The 18,225-nt window shown below is 41.8% G+C and overlaps 1 protein-coding gene across 1 annotated transcript in view; it reads left to right on the top strand.

Moving 5' to 3' along the window:
• LOC109926202 (probable phospholipid-transporting ATPase IIA) overlaps window positions 1–18,225 on the top strand; it is a 175,651-nt gene that overhangs the window by 85,736 nt on the left and 71,690 nt on the right. The window contains exon 15 of the mRNA XM_048608579.1: window positions 5,709–5,870. Within this exon, the coding sequence (XP_048464536.1) occupies window positions 5,709–5,870 (162 nt within the window). The remainder of the gene's footprint in view (window positions 1–5,708; window positions 5,871–18,225) is intronic.

Below are 18,225 nucleotides of genomic sequence, written 5' to 3'. Positions count from 1 at the left end.
CATATTCACAGAACCATATCTATGTCAGGCAGTTGCTTGACTGGTCTGTTAAACTGCTCTTTGAATTTTGCTGTTAGCCTGCAGGTGTTAGTAAGGAGAACTTTACAGGGTGAACAGGGCTGAGTTAGCCATTGTTATTTCCAGTACCAGTTAGCCCATGCAGTTTGATTTCTTTGAGACCTTTTGCTGGTTTGATACAACTGAGTGACTTGCTCGGGCCATTTCAAAGGCAGTTAATACTCGCTCAATTACATTTCTGTGAGTCTGGAATCACATGGCCAAACCAGGTAAAGATGGCAGATTGCCTCTCCTAAAGGACATTGATGAACCAAGGGGTTATTGAATGACTCTTGATAGTGACCATCATTGGACTTTTCATTCCTGAATTCTTCAAAATTAAAAATCCACCATCTTCCGTAGTGGGATTAAAATCCAAGAACATTACCTGGTTTTCTGTATTACGATTCCAATGTCAATGCCACTACCCCATTGACTCTGCTACCACCTTTCCTCAACATTATGGCAGTTTGATTCCAAGCATGACACAGCTCGATAAAACGACTCAGCTAGATGAACTACTTGTCACTATTTTGGACAGTCGGTAGGAAGCTCCTCCAAGTCATTAATGTCAATGTTCCACATTTGAAGGGGAGTTTCAGAGTATTCTTTTACTATTTTCTTTGTCCTCCCCTGGAACACTGGTCATTTGACAGTTGGAAAACAAAACCCAGTGGAAGAAATGCTTTCAGCCATCCTGACACAGTATGCAGTCATTACAGTTGATTTTTTGTAGAAGTTGTGCCTGAGTGCTTGTATAGCCGATGTCAGGAAGGGCAGTAGCATTTGTTCAGTGCACCTGCTGTTGAAGTGAGAGAATGTAGCAGAGGTGTTGCAGGTAGAATATTGATTTAAATCTATTGATTTAACATCCACACACGAGGTAGGGAGCAAATCTTGGTTGATTCTCCTGCCCTTAATCTAGGGCACTGAGGTCAGATGTTAACTCCACCCTGATTGTGACTACTGATCAAACTTTAACCCTCGAGTCACTTGGACAGTGAAAGTGAGCTTTTTAATTTCAGACCTGTTGTTTCCAGTAAGTCTGATGCTTCAGTATTTGGAGAATGAACAACTCTGTCTTGTTCTTACACGCCTTCCTGTATTTGCAGCGTTTAAAGCATTGTGCTTTCCCATAGTTCACTTGAGTATGGTGCATACCTCAAAGACAATGTAAAATAAAATACACTGCTACGTAATTCCTTGTCCCTTCTCTTAAAACTGTTGAGGTTGCTGGATGCTAAATTGAGGGATAATGACTCAGGGAAAAGAAATAAATATATCAGCTGCCTTAATATTTTTAAAAGATTAGAAATGTGAAGTTATCCAACATATAGGTCTGTAGTTGTACATGTTGGCATTCAGAAACCACAGAGTGAAAGGAGTCCTCTCCAGCAGGTAGAAGTGATGAGGGCACAGGGAGGAATGGCACGACATAGAGCAATGTGTCTGCAGTTTTTTATATTACTGTACTCCAGCTTAGTTCTTCATTAATCACACACAGGTATTTAAAGAAAATAAGTTAGAACACTATATGAGCAATTGTAGGTATTAAAATAGTGAATTTGCTTGTTTCCAGGATGGTCTTAGTTACAAATATAACCTTTCATGACTAAACCGTTACCTTTGTAACAACAGACAACGTACCGTTAAAATTAGAATGAGTCACCGTAGAACTGCTTTCCTTACTTGTCATTTTTTCAGTTGGTGAGTAACGTGCAGAATAGACTGCCAACCATGGGCAGCAAAGGTGATAAAGTGCAAGTTCTGTCGATATATATCAAGTTTAATTTTTAGCTGAGAACTCTAATGAATAAGGAGGGTTCTGAAAAGATTAACATATGGCCTAGTGCTCAAAACACAGCACAGACTATGGGCCTGACAACAGCCCAAGTGCATGACAGCAACTTGCATTTGTCTAGCACATTTAATTTCATAAGGCATCCTAAGATACTTAGCCAAAGTAATATCAATAAAAACAACAAATCACTAAGGGGCACAAAACAGGAATTGCTGGGAAAACTAGCAGGTCTGGCAGAATCAATGGAAAGAAAGCAGAGATAATATTTCGGATCCAGTGACCCTTCTTCAGAACAAATCACTGAGGGGATTGTCAGGACTGATGACCAAAAGCTTGTAGTTATGTAAAAAACGTTTCTGTTCATCCAATATTAGATATCAGACAAACAATATGGCAAGTGACAGACTGTGAAGAAATTCAAAGAGTGGTGGTGAGATATACCAAAGTATCATTGGCATACAGATGGAACTTGACGTCTTTACAGGCAAAACACTGAGGGACAATATGTGAATGAGAAATTGAAGGAGAGGAGGGTGGAAGCCTCCAGCGAGACTCCAGAGGGAGGAGTGTGGAAAGATTATGGCAGCTGATTCTTGACTAATGGTTCAACAAGTAAGAATGGAATCAAGCTTGGACATTACTACCCAGCTGGCTCACAGAGATGCTGGGAGGATAACATAGACAACTTTTTTTTTCTTTATTCATTCACAGGATGAGGGTGTCACTGTCGAGGCAGCATTTATTCCCCATTCCTAATTGCCCAGAGGGCAGTTAAGAGTCAACCACATTGCTGTGGGTCTGGAGTCACATGTAGGCCAGACCAGGTAAGGATGGCAGTTTCCTTCCCTAAAGGGACATTAGTGAACCAGATGGGTTTTTCCAACAATTGACAATGAATTCACGGTCATCATTAGATTCTTAACTCCAGATATTTATTGAATTCAAATTCCACAATCTGCCATGGTGGGATTTGAATATGGGTCCCCAGAACATTATCTGGGTCTCTGGATTAACAGTCCAGCGATAATACCACCAGGCCATTGCCTAGTGCAAAAGCTGTAGGTCGATCAAGGAGGGAGAGCTCATCACATTCACAATCACAAGAAATGTAATTTGCGACTTTGCGAGGAATGTTTTAGTGTACTGTGGCTTGCCCGGAGTTTTTATTGTAAACATTCAAATGTAATAGCGGGAAATTTGTGCAGGTACTTGGGAAGCAACACTGATGTTCAAAGGCTTTGGAGAATAGAGGGATGATGGAGATTGGGCTGCAGTTTGCAGGGACAGTGGGTTCAAGGATAGGTTTTGTGAAAAGAGAGGTACTGATGAAGCATATTTGGAGGATATTAGGAGTGTGACAACACCTGTGAGAGGGAACCATTAAAATCAGTTAATATTGAGCTCAAGAACGACAGTAGAGTGATTCACGGATTAGTTGCAGTCAGATCAAAGGAAGTGCAGTCAGTTTGCACGGACAAGATGTATTTGGAAAAAGCACTGGGGGAGTGATTGGAAACCAATTCATCAGAACTAGCTTTCCCCCCTTTCCCGAACTAACTCAATCACTGGAAAATGTGAAAAAGGATCAATTATACCCAACAACAAAGAACAGGAAACATTTAACTAAGGTTTACAGCCTTATCAGCCTTCTTTAACTCATCAGTTGACTGATAGAATCATCAACAGTACCATCATCAATATCTACTCTCCAAACATTTCTTTGCTAACAAGTGGGACATTCCATGTGGAAAGTCATTGTCTCTCCATCCCTTCCCTTTCCACCTCCCTCAGAATGAATGACTGGAGTGCTCAAGTACTTTCTCATTCTGCTGGCCCATCAGTACATGAGTAGTCACTTTAAGCGACTTGGTGGAACAAACTGCAGTGATTGTCAATGAGTAATGCAAACTTATCTACACAATCAGTAAGGTAAGTAGAACAGATAAAATCAATCAATCCTGCTGATGCTGTACATGACATTAGGTGGTGACATTTAACCTGCAGTTTGCAGCAGAAGAAAAATATGTAAAATCCGAAAGAATAATTAGTACATCAAAATGCTGTCAGATTGAATTAAGTGATGATGAACCTTAATGGCAATGAATGTCAGCTGAACCCCCAAATGCCAGGCTCAGATTTCTGTCCTATTATTCAAAAGGTACATGGCAGAGATTTCTGTGTTATCATTCTATTTCTGATTCTTGAAACAAGGTGGATGGTTTGGAGAATTTGGAGAATTTCATTGTCTCTGTCTCCTCATTACTGATTCTGAAATTTTGCCATGTCACAGATGAATATTGAATGCAGTCCTGTCAATAATTAGTACATGTCAACATACTATTGCAATTATCTCTATCCTTTAATTGTGTATAGCACTTTGATTTATTGCAAGTACAATGTTTTGTGGTTGTCACTTTAATATAAAATGGAGGAATTAAGGGGAGTTATGTGACCTGCTCTGAATTCTACTCACAGGTTGGTTTCATTGTGGAAGATTAAAAGTGGGGGCTGGCAGGCTGTTTTACTCTGAAGAAGGTGCCAGATATTCATGCCTGTAGACAAATATTAGGAGATTTTGGGAAAACTGTGGGGAGACTATTACTTTGCAATCCAAAGTGTTAAATAAATTGTTACATATTACACTGTTTAATTCCAAGATGGAATAGAGTTGTTGATTTAGAAGATAGTTAATTAGCAATTTTACATAGACACAAGGCCTGTGTGATTCATTTTGCCATGGAGATTAGTTTTAAGAGGGAAAAGGTCCCGAGAAAGCCATTGTAGCTTTGAGTGATACCGTTCCCAAGGTAATGCTAAGCCTCAAACCCTGGTGGGTCTGCAGTCATCAGAAAGGCAGAGAACAGGATTTAGAAGAAGCTGGCCCTGCAGCTGAAGTGAAGAAATTGCTCACTCTTGCTCACTCTGCCAAATGCTCTTGGGAGCTTGCAAGTGCTCATCAGAATTCAAAACGGACTGTCAGGGAAGCTGAGGCTAGACGGAAGGAATCTCCAGTGTGATCTTCACAGTGAACATCAGTTGTGGCATTCTCCTCTATCCCTCTTCTATCCGCCTCCCACTCTCTCCCTATTTATTTCAAAACCCCCTTCCCCTCCCCCTTTTCTGATGAAGGGTCTAGGCCCGAAACGTCAGCCTCTCTGCTCCTATGATGCTGCTTGGCCTGCTGTGTTCATCCAGCCCTGCACCTTGTTGTATCAGTTGTGGCATAGTGAGTTACTTGGTTGGGAAAAAGAAAGGAAGTGAGCCATTGAGAACTGACATAGCTTTGGAATTGTTCCTTGAGGATGAAATGTTCACTTAAGAGACAGTTTGATATATAAACCATAGAGTAGGGTTATCAGTCATGTTAAAAGTAACATAAGGAATTTCTTTACAGTAGTTTAAAGCAAAAATTACCTACTCAATAGTGTTAAGGTGGTGTTTTGTTTTCTTTTGGTATACCACAAGTTTTATATTTTAAAATCTTGTGTGATCCTTTGTCAGTCACTGGGTATTCAAATATCTTCCCAAAAGTCATCACTCTCTACAGAGATTCGTAGAATCCCTACATAATTGTAACACAGATTGTAACATAATTTCTAAGGGATTGTTGCTACAACTAATCTGAATTGATGTTAATTGCTGTGTTTAAACTCCCTCAGGAAATTAGAACATTAACCGGCATTTGTCTACCTTACAATGTTGCCTTGCAGGAACAATACTGTTACCTGGACCTGACAATTGATTAGTTTTCTTTGACTAACTATCCCTCCCCCATCACTCTTCAGCTCAGTGACCTTTCAACTCTGAATTCCAGCAGCGTGGGTGACGTTCTATCCCTGTTGTGTTTCAGGTGTCTTTGGTGCAGTGGACAGAGTGCATAGGCCTAACCCTTGTTGGCCGGGACCAATCCTCAATGCAGCTGAGGACACCTGGAGGACATATTCTGAACTTCAGTATCTTGCAAGTGTTTCCATTTACCTATGAGAGCAAGCGCATGGGAATCATTGTCAGAGTAAGTGGTGGAAAAGGACATGGAAATAAATGGTTATGTGTTATCTTGTGCATTCTTTTGCTCTGTTTCTTTTTTGCTTTCTGTTTTCCCTGTCACCCTTGACTACCAGGTTAAGCTTCTGTTCCACAGGTTCATATACTCTGCCAGTATGTCATCAAAGTGGCCATTATTCAATAATGCAAAAGGCATAATACTCAAGAAGTTGGACATTTGTAATACAAAGAGAAAAACATTAAAATGCTCAGGAGGTTGGCCATTTGTTTGCAGCTGCAGTCTTGACATGCTGGGCATTTCCAGTATGAACTGCTCATATTGGTCATTATTCATGCTGCTTTGTGTGTCGGCTAGCTATTGAACTACAGGGAGCATTACCGTCAGGCTGATCCTTTCCTTATTTGACATCGACATATGGATACATTCAGCTTAGATTGCTGGCTAGGGATCATGTGTGGAAACTCTAACTGATACTACCCCTCCTTTGTCCAAGGACGCAAAGACCAACTACAGATTGAAATCAGATAACAGAACAAAGTCAGGAAAACCAAAACTGGCACCTTCCAGCTGGACTGGGCGAAATGCTTACTGAATAAATTTACAGAAACAAGCTTTTGCATTTTTTCCCATGCTGCTTTCTCCCCTTGTAAAGGTACAATATTTTAAAATCAGTCGGTGGAATCAGTGATATCAACGCAGACAAGGAAATGCTTGAAGATTTCTTGCCATTTAAGGCAAAAAAGTATAACAGTTGTGAAAGCATGGTATTTTAGCAGCACAAATAAATTGCAATATTTATCATCTGTTCTGACCATGTTAATATTTTTAGCTACAATCATTTCCTGTACTGTTGTGTGGTAAAATACATAAATGCTGATCTGTTTAATCTCTCAAGCATTTGTGTAAACAAAAACTGTTTATAGTTTAACTGTTATTTGATCAAGCTCTGATAAATGATGACCTCAACTTATTCTTGACCTCTCTTTAATTATTGAACAAACCTGTAGTTTGTTTCAACAAAAACAGCAGGCTATCTTATAATGTTGTTTTCTAATTAAGGATGACATTTACCAGTGAAGGTACAAGTTGCAGGTATTTGCAGCTCCAATACGCACACTCATACAAGTTTGCCTGGAACCCACTGTTAAATTCTGTCACCCAGCAATCATTGATAGACGCTGCCTATATATGGATTCTATATGGTTAAAAGCTGAGTGTGGGAGTGTAGTTTGAATGCCATGAGATGCTTGAATTCAGGAAAGGGCCAAACATTATTAAGCATGTTCCTGACTATTTAATCCAATTATTGTTCCATAGAAATAAATGGTTGTGGTAAGGCATGTTTAAAGGTTGATGACCAATGGAGGGGATGTTCAATGTCCAGTGATTTGTCACAGTCCATAACTTGCTGAAATCAATGACTTTGTGTATGCATAAGCGACAAAGGTTGTTAATCCAGAACTGCTGATTGAAGCAGAGATAGTAGGAACTGCAGATGCTGGAGAATCTGAGATAACAAGATGTAGAGCTGGATGAACACAGCAGGCCAAGCAGCATCACAGGAACAGGAAGGCTGACGTTTCGGGCCTAGACCCTTCATCAGAAATGGGGGAGGGAAAGGGGGTTCTGAAATAAATAGGGAGAGAGTGGGAGGCGGATAGAAGATGGACAGAGGAGAAGATAGGTGGAGAGGAAACAGGCAGGTCAAAGAGGCGGGGATGGAGCCAGTAAAGGTGAGTGTAGGTGGGGAGGTAGGGAGGAGATAGGTCAGTCCAGGGAGGACAGACAGGTCAAGGGGGCAGGATGAGGTTAGTAGGTAGGAGATGGAGGTGGGGCTTGAGGTGGGAGGAGGGGATAGGTGGGAGGAAGAACAGGTTAGGGAGGCGGGGACGAGCTGGACTGGTTTTGGGATGCGGTAGGGGGAGGGGAGATTTTGAAGCTTGTGAAATCCACATTGATACCATTGGGCTGCAGGGTTCCCAAGCGAAATATGAGTTGCTGTTCCTGCAACCTTCAGGTGGCATCGTTGTGGCACTGAAGGAGGCCCAGGATGGACATGTCGTCTGAGGAATGGGAGGGGGAATTGAAATGGTTCGCGACTGGGAGGTGCAGTTGTTTATTGCGAACCGAGCATAGGTGTTCTGCAAAGCGGTCCCCAAGCCTCTTCTTGGTTTCCCCGATGTAGAGGAGGCCACAACGGGTACAGCGGATGCAGTATACCACATTAGCAGATGTGCAGGTGAACATCTGCTTGATGTGGAAAGTCTTCTTGGGGCCTGGGATGGGGGTGAGGGAGAAGGCGTGGGGGCAGGTGTAGCACTTCCTGCAGTTGCAAGGAAAAGTGCCAGGTGTGGTGGGGCTGGAGGGGAGTGTCAAGCGGACAAGGGAGTCCCGGACAGAGTGGTCCCTTCGGAAAGCAGATATGGGTGGGAAGGGAAAAATGTCTTTGGTGGTGGGGTCGGATTGCAGATGGCGGAAGTGTCGGAGGATGATGCGTTGGATCCGGAGGTTGGTGGGGTGGTACGTGAGGACGAGGGGGATTCTTTTTTGGTTCTTATTGCATGGATGGGGTGTGAGAGTCTCTCCGTGACTCCCTTGTCCGCTCCACACTCCCCTCCAGCTCCACCACACCCGGCACTTTTCCCTGCAACCGCGGAGGATTCTTTTTTGGTTGTTATTGCGGGGACGGGGTGTGAGGGATGAGTTTTGGGAAATGCGGGAGACACAGTGGAGGGCGTTCTTGACCACTGAGGGGGGGAAGTTGCAGTTCTTGAAAAACGAGGACATCTGAGATGTACGGGAGTGGAATGCCTCATCCTGGGAGCAGATGTGGCGGAGGCGAAGGAATTAGGAATAGGGGATGGCATTTTTGCAGGAAGGTGGGTGGGAGGAGGTGTATTCTAGGTAGCTGTGGGAGTCGGTGGGCTTGAAATGGATATCAGTTTCTAGGTGGTTGCCTGAGATGGAGACAGAGAGTTCCAGGAAGGAGAGAGAGGTGTTAGAGATGGTCCGGGTGAACTTAAGGTTGGGGTGGAAGGTGTTGGTGAAGTGGATGAACTGTTCGAGCTCCTCGTGGGAGCACGAGGCAGCGCCGATACAGCCATCAATGTAACAGAGGAAGAGGTGGGGTTTAGGGCCAGTGTAGGTACGGAAGAGGGATTGTTCCACGTAACCTACAAAGAGGCAGGCATAGCTTGGGCCCATGCGGGTACCCATGGCCACCCACTTTGTCTGTAGGAAGTGAGAGGATTTGAAAGAGAAGTTGTTGAGGGTGAGGATGAGTTCGGCTAAGCAGTTGAGGGTGTCAGTGGAGGCGGACTGGTCGGGGCTGCGGTACAGGAAGAAGCGGAGGGCCTTTAGGCCATCTGTATGGGGAATGCAGGTGTATAGGGACTGGACGACCGTGGTAAAGATGAGGTGTTGGGGACCGGGGAATTGGAAGTTCTGGAGGAGGTGGAGGGCATGGGTGGTGTCACGGACGTAGGTAGGGAGTTCCTGGACCAAGGGGGAGAAAATGGAGTCCTGATAGGTGGAGATAAGTTCGGTGGGGCAGGAGCAGGCGGAGACAATGGGTCGACCAGGGCAGTCAGGTTTGTGGATTTTGGGAAGGAGATAGAAGCGGGCGGTGCGGGGTTGGGGAACGATGAGGTTGGAGGCCATGGGTGGGAGGTGACCTGAGGTGATGAGGTTGTGGCTGGACACGAGCACATTTAGTGGTACCTGATGAACGAAGGAGCACAGTGACGTATCTAAGGCAAACACAGCAAATGCTGGCAAAAGTCAACAGGTCTGGCAACATCTGTGGAGAGAGAACTGAAGATTCATACTGGAGTTGAAGCATGAACTCTGTTTCTCTCCACAGATGCTGTCAAAACCGCTGAGTTTCTCCAGCGTTGTCTGTGTTTGTTTCAAATTTCCAACATCTTCAGTATTTTGCTTTAATTTGACAATTCTAAGGTGTATCCTCAATTTAATAGGAAGCAAATGAGGAGGTTGATTATAGGTTCTGGGGGATTTGCATTCTCTAAATAAAATATTATGAGGATCTCTGATGGAGAATTTTCTGATACTGAGAATTAGAAAGAAACATAAGGTACAATTCTTGCCAATTTTCTCTTGTTTACTTGCATTTCCTCTCTCTGCTGTGGCCCACTTTTGTTATTGTGTTGAATCCTTGCTGGAATATGATTCAGCGATTATCACTGGACTTCTGGTATAGCCTGTATAGCTATTGTTCATACCAGGCAGTAAGAAGGTTGAGCTGACGGGTTGACAGAAACTGTGAGCAAAGTTTTTGAAGCTCGATGGTGTGGTGCCAGAGGTGGATGAGCCCAGGAATTTGTTTTGCCAGCACATCAGTTTGCAGACATTATCACACGTCCAGGCTATTTTCGTGAAGAATGAGTCAGGGGTGGAATGTACTTTCTTGCAAGTGGCAGGTTATCAGTTGTAGTAATTAAATAAATAAAACAAAGAACTGTGGACACTGGAGATCTGAAACAAACCAGAACAGAAATAGCTGGAGAAACTCAACAAGTCTGGCAGCATCTGTGGAGAGAAAACAAAGTTAATGTTTTGGGTCCTGATTGTGTTTTGAAGGAGGGTCACAGGATTCAGTGTTAATTCTGTTTCCTCGCTGATGAGTTTTTGTTTTGTTTGTGGTAATTAAGTAATTTGGTTTGATCTCTCTCCCTGCCAGCTGGATTCTTCCAGTTGCATGTGTGGCTAACACAGAGGTTGAGAAGGTGCCTTTCAGACAGGAAAGGAGTTTGTAGGTCGTTGCTCTCTGTCCTACTGGAGATCCAATGTTACAGCCTAAAAACAATCCATCAGTTCCACACAAGCTATTTCTTGTTGGATTCATCCTTTTTCCTCTACTCAATCCCCATTAAAATTACAGACACAAATTTCAGCCAATTCAGGAATCTGTCAAAAAATTCCTGTATGATTGCTCCATGGTTATTAAGCACATTGTGCAAAACTCTAAACCTTGTCGGTTGCTTCTCGGAAAAAATGATCTCCCCTTAATCCACAATTATCTCATTATAAAATGCTCCTGGTTTTGTCTGACTCATCACTTTAAATGATCTATTTACTGATGTATCAACAATGCTGCTAATAATTTTAACCATCTAAATCTGACCCTTTCTAATCCTGAATCTCCTTGCTGAATCCAAAGCCTAGATATGAAGTGTCCAAGTTTGTGTTTGGCCATACTGCTTTGGGGGTGGTGGAATGTGGTGTTCATAAGTGAAATGTATAGAATGAAACACAGCAGCAACATACATGCCTGTCACTATTTTTGCAGCAGTAGCTATTGGGGTATTTATCCCCCTCAGTAGATAGATGGGGTGTTTATTGATATAACTTTTGCCCAGCTCCAACAGCGCAATTGCAAGCCTAATCTGATGTTAACTGTTGCTGCACTACCTTCTTGAATTCAGGAAAACTAGACAGTGAAAGGGAGTTGAGAATTGTCAGCTGCCCAATACAAGGGGCTTTTTCACCATTCATTACAGGGCAGGTGCAGCTGAGTGCACCCTCTCCTCAGAAACCTTCTAGTCCTTCAATGAAGCCTTTGACATTCGCAGTATAGATTGTCAATGCCCCAGACCCTAGCCTTCCTGTTTGCCAACCTCTCCCGAATGTCAGGGCCAGCCTCAGTGATCTCTAGTTTCAGTTTCTTACTGCCAGGGTTCCTTCTTACCTACTAGCAGACTTTTTGGACAGCTACTGGGTATGTCTTCATGATGTTAATGAGGCCTTGCATTCACATCAGCTATTACAACCTTACTGAGACTGTCAATGTGTCCCTAATAACATGACACCCACTGTCTGATGGAGCTCGAGAGGACAATTTGTATTTTTGTTTGATTTATAGTACATTTTTTGAATTTCATTGTAATTGTGGTGTTAATCTCAAATTATTAGGCCAAGACAGTTTTCATTTTTGCTAGCATCATGACATTTCAATTGAATCTTTAGGGATCAGCCAATGATTTTCTTTCTTTCTCTTTTGACCTATACCACTTCAAGCTATAAACAGCACATTTATATTGAAGGATATTTATCAGTCTTAGTCCTACTTTCCAACTTATCCAAGTCTAATTCATTACATTCTCTAAAAATAATGTACCATACAATTTTATTTCATCTGCAAATTTATTTAACCATGGTAAATTAACATATTAAACAGACAAGAATTTGGCATATGACTCTTGCGCCCAATATAATATTTGGATACCGCTACAAAGCTATTGTTTTTGTCAAAGTAACATTTTCAAAATAAACAAAAATTGTGAATTTACATTTACTGTCTGGAGAGGAACCCTGGGATGTCACACCTGAAAGTGCCAAATGTGTTATAAACAACAACACTTAAAAAGTTGAAGTCAAAACAAGCTAGATTTTCTACAAAAACAGAAGTTGCTGGAAATGCTCAGCAGGACTGGCAGCATCTGTGAATAAAAAATCAGAGTTAATGTTTCAGGTCCGATGACCCTTCCTTAGAACTTTACTATCCCTGTAGTCACAGTAGATCAGAGGAGTTGACTGCTCTGCTCTCCCAGCCCTTCAGCAGGAAACTGTCTCCTGTTCATCAAGACACAAATTGCAGTTGTGTGTTGTGGTACTTTTCCAGAAGTATACAGACCTCGGATTCGACTGCAACCCCTGGCCTGGGTGTGATAATAGACTAGTGTGCTATGAAATGCAGAGTTTGAGGAGAACAATTAAGCACAGCTGCACTACAGGTTAAAAAAGGAAAGATAATCTCTCACTCTAAGTGCAGCAAGCCAATCGAAAGGAAACAGAAGAAAAGAATATCAGTGAACCTGCAAATCCCAAAATTTCAATCATCGATTCACCTACCAACAGCAGTATTACCAATTATCAACCAATATAAGAGTTGCAACATTCTATTGTCTATCTTTGTGAACTCGAAGACTAATCCATGTATATATTTTTAACTTTTATCTTTTTTGGACTCACCTCTTATTTTTAACCTGCGTATATGTACATTACGTTATTATTTCTTTCATTTTTATTATTGCATAAACTAATTCTTTGCGTAACTCAAAGGCTGGTAAAATTGGCTCCTTTTCAAATATAAATTAGTTTTGTCCTGGAGAAAGACATCAATTTTTGGAATCCTTTTTAAATTAACCCAGTTGTAACTAACTGAGAGGGTGAGTGTATTCAGAAGGGAAGCCATTTCAGCCCTCATTACCTGGGTGCTTGATAATATTAGTATCTGTCTGAAACTGTAATAAATTGTGGAACCTCACCCCAGGACCGGTCATAATAATTACTAATAGAAATATTGGTAAAGAGAGAAACAAGCTTCTTTGGTTGAGGCTTGTTGGAGGTCATATGATCAAATCTTCAGGAATAGGTCCAATCAAATTTAACAACCGTCTAGTATATTGACTGGAGCAATATCATTCCATTTCAGTCTCCAACAGGATGGGCTTTCACCATCTTGGCCTTTGTGAGTATTGAAGATAACATTTTCATCTTTAAAAAGTTGTCTTTGGATATTTTACGATGTAAGAGCATATTGGTAATGTGAGTAGTTACATGTATTGATCTTCATTTTCCATTTTACTTTTGTGTCCTTTTTTGATCAGTGACCCAACTTGCCACATTGCTTTCACACATAAGATTTTATCAAACGTTTGCAATTCTTAATGCTATAGTTTGTTCATAATTGTAGAAGAAATTGAATTGCAGGATTAGTTATGATTATAAATAGAAACATAATGCTGTGTTCAGAATGAAAGTACAATTTCTGAAACTATACAGCTACCAAGTATTTCATTTGTAATTGTAAAAAAATGTGAAGAAGACACTTAGTACACTTGCCTTTATTACTCAGTGCATTGAGCGGAGGAGTTGGATGTCATGTTGCAGCTGTTCAGGACATTGGTTAGATCACTTTTGGAATACTGGGTACAGTTCTGGTCTCCCTGCAACAGGAAAGATGTTGTGAAACCTGAAAGGGTTCAGAAAAATTTTGCAAGGATGTTGCCAGCGTTGGAAGGTTTGAGCTATAGGGAAAGGCTGAATAGGCTGGGCCTTTTTCTCTGGAGTGTTGGAGGCTGAGGGGTGACCTTATAGGGATGTATAAAATCATGTCGGGCATAGACAGGGTGAATAGCCAAGATCTTTATCCCACGGTAGGGGAGTCCAAAACTAGAAGGTATAGGTTTAAGGTGAGAGGGGAAGGATTTAAAAGGGACCTAAGGGAATGAGCTGCCAGAGGAATTGATGTAGGCTGGTACAATTACACCATTTAAAATGCATCTGGATGGGTACATAAATAGGAAGGGGTTGGAGGGATATGGGGCAAATGCTCTCAAATGGGACTAGATTAATTTAGGATATCTGGCCAGCATGCACAAGTTGGATCATAAGAACATAAGAACTAGGAGCAGGAGTAGGCCATCCGGCCCCTCGAGCCTGCCCTGCCATTGAATAAGATCATGGCTGATCTTTTTGAGACTCAGCTCCACTTACCCGCCCGCTAACCATAACCCTTAATTCCTTTACTGTTCAAAAATTTATCTAGCCTTGCCTTAAAAACATTCAGCGAGGTAGCTTCAACCGCTTCACTGGGCAGGGAGTTCCACAGATTCACAATCCTTTGGGTGAAGAAGTTTCTCCTGACCTCAGTCCGACATCTGCTTTGCTTTATTTTGAGGCTATGCCCCCTAGTCCTAGTTTCACCTGCTAGTGGAAACAACGTCCCTGCCTCCACCCTGTCTATTCCCTTCATAATCTTATATGTTTCTATAAGAGCTCCCCTCATTCTTCTGAATTCCAATGAGTATAATCCCAGCCTACTCAGTCTCTCCTCATAATCCAACCCTCTCAACTCTGGAATCAACTGAGTGAATCTCCTCTGCACCCCCTCCAGTGCTAGTATATCCCTTCTCAAGTAAGGAGACCAAAACTGCACACAGTACTCCAGGTGTGGCCTCACCAGGATCCTATACAGCTGCAGCATAGCCTCCCTGTTTTTAAACTCCATCCCTCTAGCAATGACAAACAAAATTCCATTTGCCTTTTTAATTGCACCTGCAATCCTACTTTTAGTGATTCATGCACAAGGACACCCAAGTCCCTCTGTACAGCAGCATGCTGCAATTTTTTACCATTTAAAACATAGTCCATTTTGCTGTTATTCCTACCAAAATGGATGACGTCACACTTATCAACATTGTACTCCATCTGCCAGACCTTTGCCCACTCACTTAGACTATCTATATCCCTCTGCAGACTTTCAGTGTCTTCTGCACACTTTGCTCTACCACTCATCTTAGCGTCATCTGAAAATTTTGACACACCACACTTTGTCCCCAATGCCATATCATCTATGTAAATTGTAAACAATTGCGGTCCCAACACTGATCTCTGAGGCACACCACTAGCCACTGACCGCCAACCAGAAAAACACCCATTTACCCCTATTCTTTGCTTTCTACTGGTCAACCAATCCTCTATCCATGCCAATACATTACCTGTAATACCGTGCAACTTTATCTTATGAAGCAGCCTTTGGTGTGGCACCTTGTCAAATGCCTTCTGGAAATCCAGATACACTACATCCACAGGTTCCCCATTGTCCACCATGCAAGTAATGTCCTCAAAGAATTTCACCAAATTAGTTAAACATGACCTACCCTTCATGAACCCATGCTGGGTGTTCTCAATGGGACAATTTGTATCTAGATGTCTTGCTATTTCTTCCTTAATGATAGATTCAAGCATTTTCCCACGACCGAAGTTAAGCTAACTGGCCTATAGTTACCTGCTTTTTGTCTACTTCCTTTTTTAAACAGTGGCGTCACATTGGCTGTTTTCCAATCTGTGGGAACCACCCCAGAGTCCAGTGAATTTTGGTAAATAATTACTAGTGCATTTTCTATTTCCCCCATCACCCCTTTTAGTACCCTGGGATGCATCTCATCAGGGCCAGGAGACTTGTCTACCTTTAGCCCCATTAGCTTGCCCAGCACTGCCTCCTTAGTGGTAATGATAGTTTCTAGGTCCTCACCTGCTATAACATTCTTGCCATCAATTTTCGTCATGTTATTTGTGTCTCCCACTGTGAAGACCGACACAAAATAACTGTTTAATGCCTAAGCTATTTCCTCATTCCCAGTTATTAAATTGGCCTTCTCATCCTCTAAAGGACCAATGTTTACCTTCTCCACTCTTTTACGATTTGCATATTTATAGAAACTTTTGCTGCCTGTTTTTATATTCTGAGCTAGTTTACTCTCATAATCTATCTTACTTTTCTTTATAACTGTTTTTGTGGCTTTCTGTTGGCTTTTAAAGATTTCCCAGTCTGCTAGTTTCCCACTAAGCTTTGCTTTTTTGTATGTGTCTTTTGTTTCAATCTGATACTTTCCTTTATTTCTTTAGACATCCAAGGCTGACTATCTCTTTTCCTATAGTTCTTCCTTATCACTGGAATATACTTCTGCTGAGCACTGTGAAAAATCGTTTTGAAAGTCCTCCACTGTTCCTCAATTGACCCACCATAAATTTTTTGCTCCCATTCTACCTTAGCTAACTCCTCCCTCATCCTATCATAGTCTCCTTTGTTTAAGCACAGGACATTGGTACTGGATTTAACCTTCTCACTCTCCATCTGTATTTTAAATTCGACCATCCTGTGATCGCTCCTTCCAAGAGGATCCCTAACTGTGAGATCATTAATTATTCCTGTCTCATTACACAGGACTAGATCTAGGATAGCTTGCTCCCTCGTAGGTTCCATTACATATTGTTCAAGGAAATTATCGCGGATGCATTCTATGAACACCTCCTCAAGGCTGCCATGACCGACCTGGTTTGACCAATCGATATGTAGATTAAAATCCCCCATGATAATTGCTGTACCATTTTTACGTGCATTAGCTATTTCTATGTTTAATGCCCACCCGACCACGATGTCATTATTTGGTGGCCTATAGACCACACCTATCAGTGTCTTCTTCTCCCTGCTATTCCTCATTTGGCCACCCAAATGGATTTAACCTTTTGTTCAGTAGAACCTATTCCATCTCTCACTACCGCCCTGATATCATCCTTAAAAATCAGAGCGACACCACCTCCCTTACCTTCCTGTCTGTCCTTCCAAACAGTTTGATACCCCTGGATATTTAACTCCCAGTCATGACCATCCTGCAACCATGTCTCTGTAATGGCCACTAAATCATACCCATTTGCCATGATTTGCACCGTCAACTCATCCACCTTGTTTCAAATGCTCAGAGCTTTCAGATAAAGTGCCCTTATGCCAGTTTTTGCACCTTCTTTTTGAGTTCTGTCACCTCCATTACTAACAGCTCTTGAGTTCTCCTTGCCTTTAACTTTTTTCCTAATTTTCAATGGAGTTGAAGCTTCCTCGTCACCTGCTAACCTGCTGCTTTGCCTTCCATTAATTGTTATACTCCCTGTATGCTCACTCCTCCCTTCCCCCCTACTTAGGGTCTGTTTCCGTGCTGTACAACTCTGACTCTAGGAACTCACTTGCCCAGCAACAGCTTTATCCTCACCCTTGGTGATTTTGGATTTGTCTTTGTTTTTACATGACCAATAAATATTGAAAAATATTAAGCAGACATGCTGCATACCTCAGAACACACAGTTATACATGTTCCACAGACCATGTTTAGTTTTGTATTTAACATGACATGATTAGGATAGTAATGTTGTTGCACATTTCTATTTACAGCTGCCTCTTGTTTAATAGGGTGATGATTCCTTCTCTAGTTTATTCCTTTTTGTTCAGCTGCCATATACTCACTGAGATCACAGAGGCCTATGCTACAGATAGGACAATTCAGCAGGGATCATTTGAGAAAGTAACAACCTCCTGCTGAACTTGCCTTAGGGAAATGGCTAACGTGCAATGACTGCAGAAACTGCGTCAGTATTTATAAACATTGTGGTTGCTTCTAACGAGACAGGAAGTCCAGCTTTGTATTTTGTATTCACAAGCAAAGTTAGCTGTATTCATGCTAAACTGCATTTCACTTCTTGATCCATGAGCTGTACATCCAAACCAACTGATATAACCAAAATTCAACAATCCTGAGAAGTCTTCACTTGTCCATTTAGCCAGCCTGTTGTTGTATAAAAGCAAAGAAGCAATTTACAAAGATATCAAATGAGCTTGAATTTTTTAAACCTACAACAATAAGCGATATTCCACAGGTAAAGATGGACAGTACAGCTGTCCATTGCCTCTGTGCATTAATTCTTCTGAAGTGAGTAATTTTATAGCAGGGCTTGTTTAGAATTATATGTGGAAATTTGAAAAGATTTAGTTGTCTTTTCACTGTGT

The sequence above is a fragment of the Rhincodon typus genome, chromosome 19 (assembly GCF_021869965.1).
Source record: "Rhincodon typus isolate 14 chromosome 19, sRhiTyp1.1, whole genome shotgun sequence".
In the NCBI taxonomy this organism is placed as follows: Eukaryota; Metazoa; Chordata; class Chondrichthyes; order Orectolobiformes; family Rhincodontidae; genus Rhincodon; species Rhincodon typus.
The sequence above is the reverse complement of the archived record's forward strand: the minus strand, read 5'-3'. Positions and strand labels throughout refer to the sequence as shown.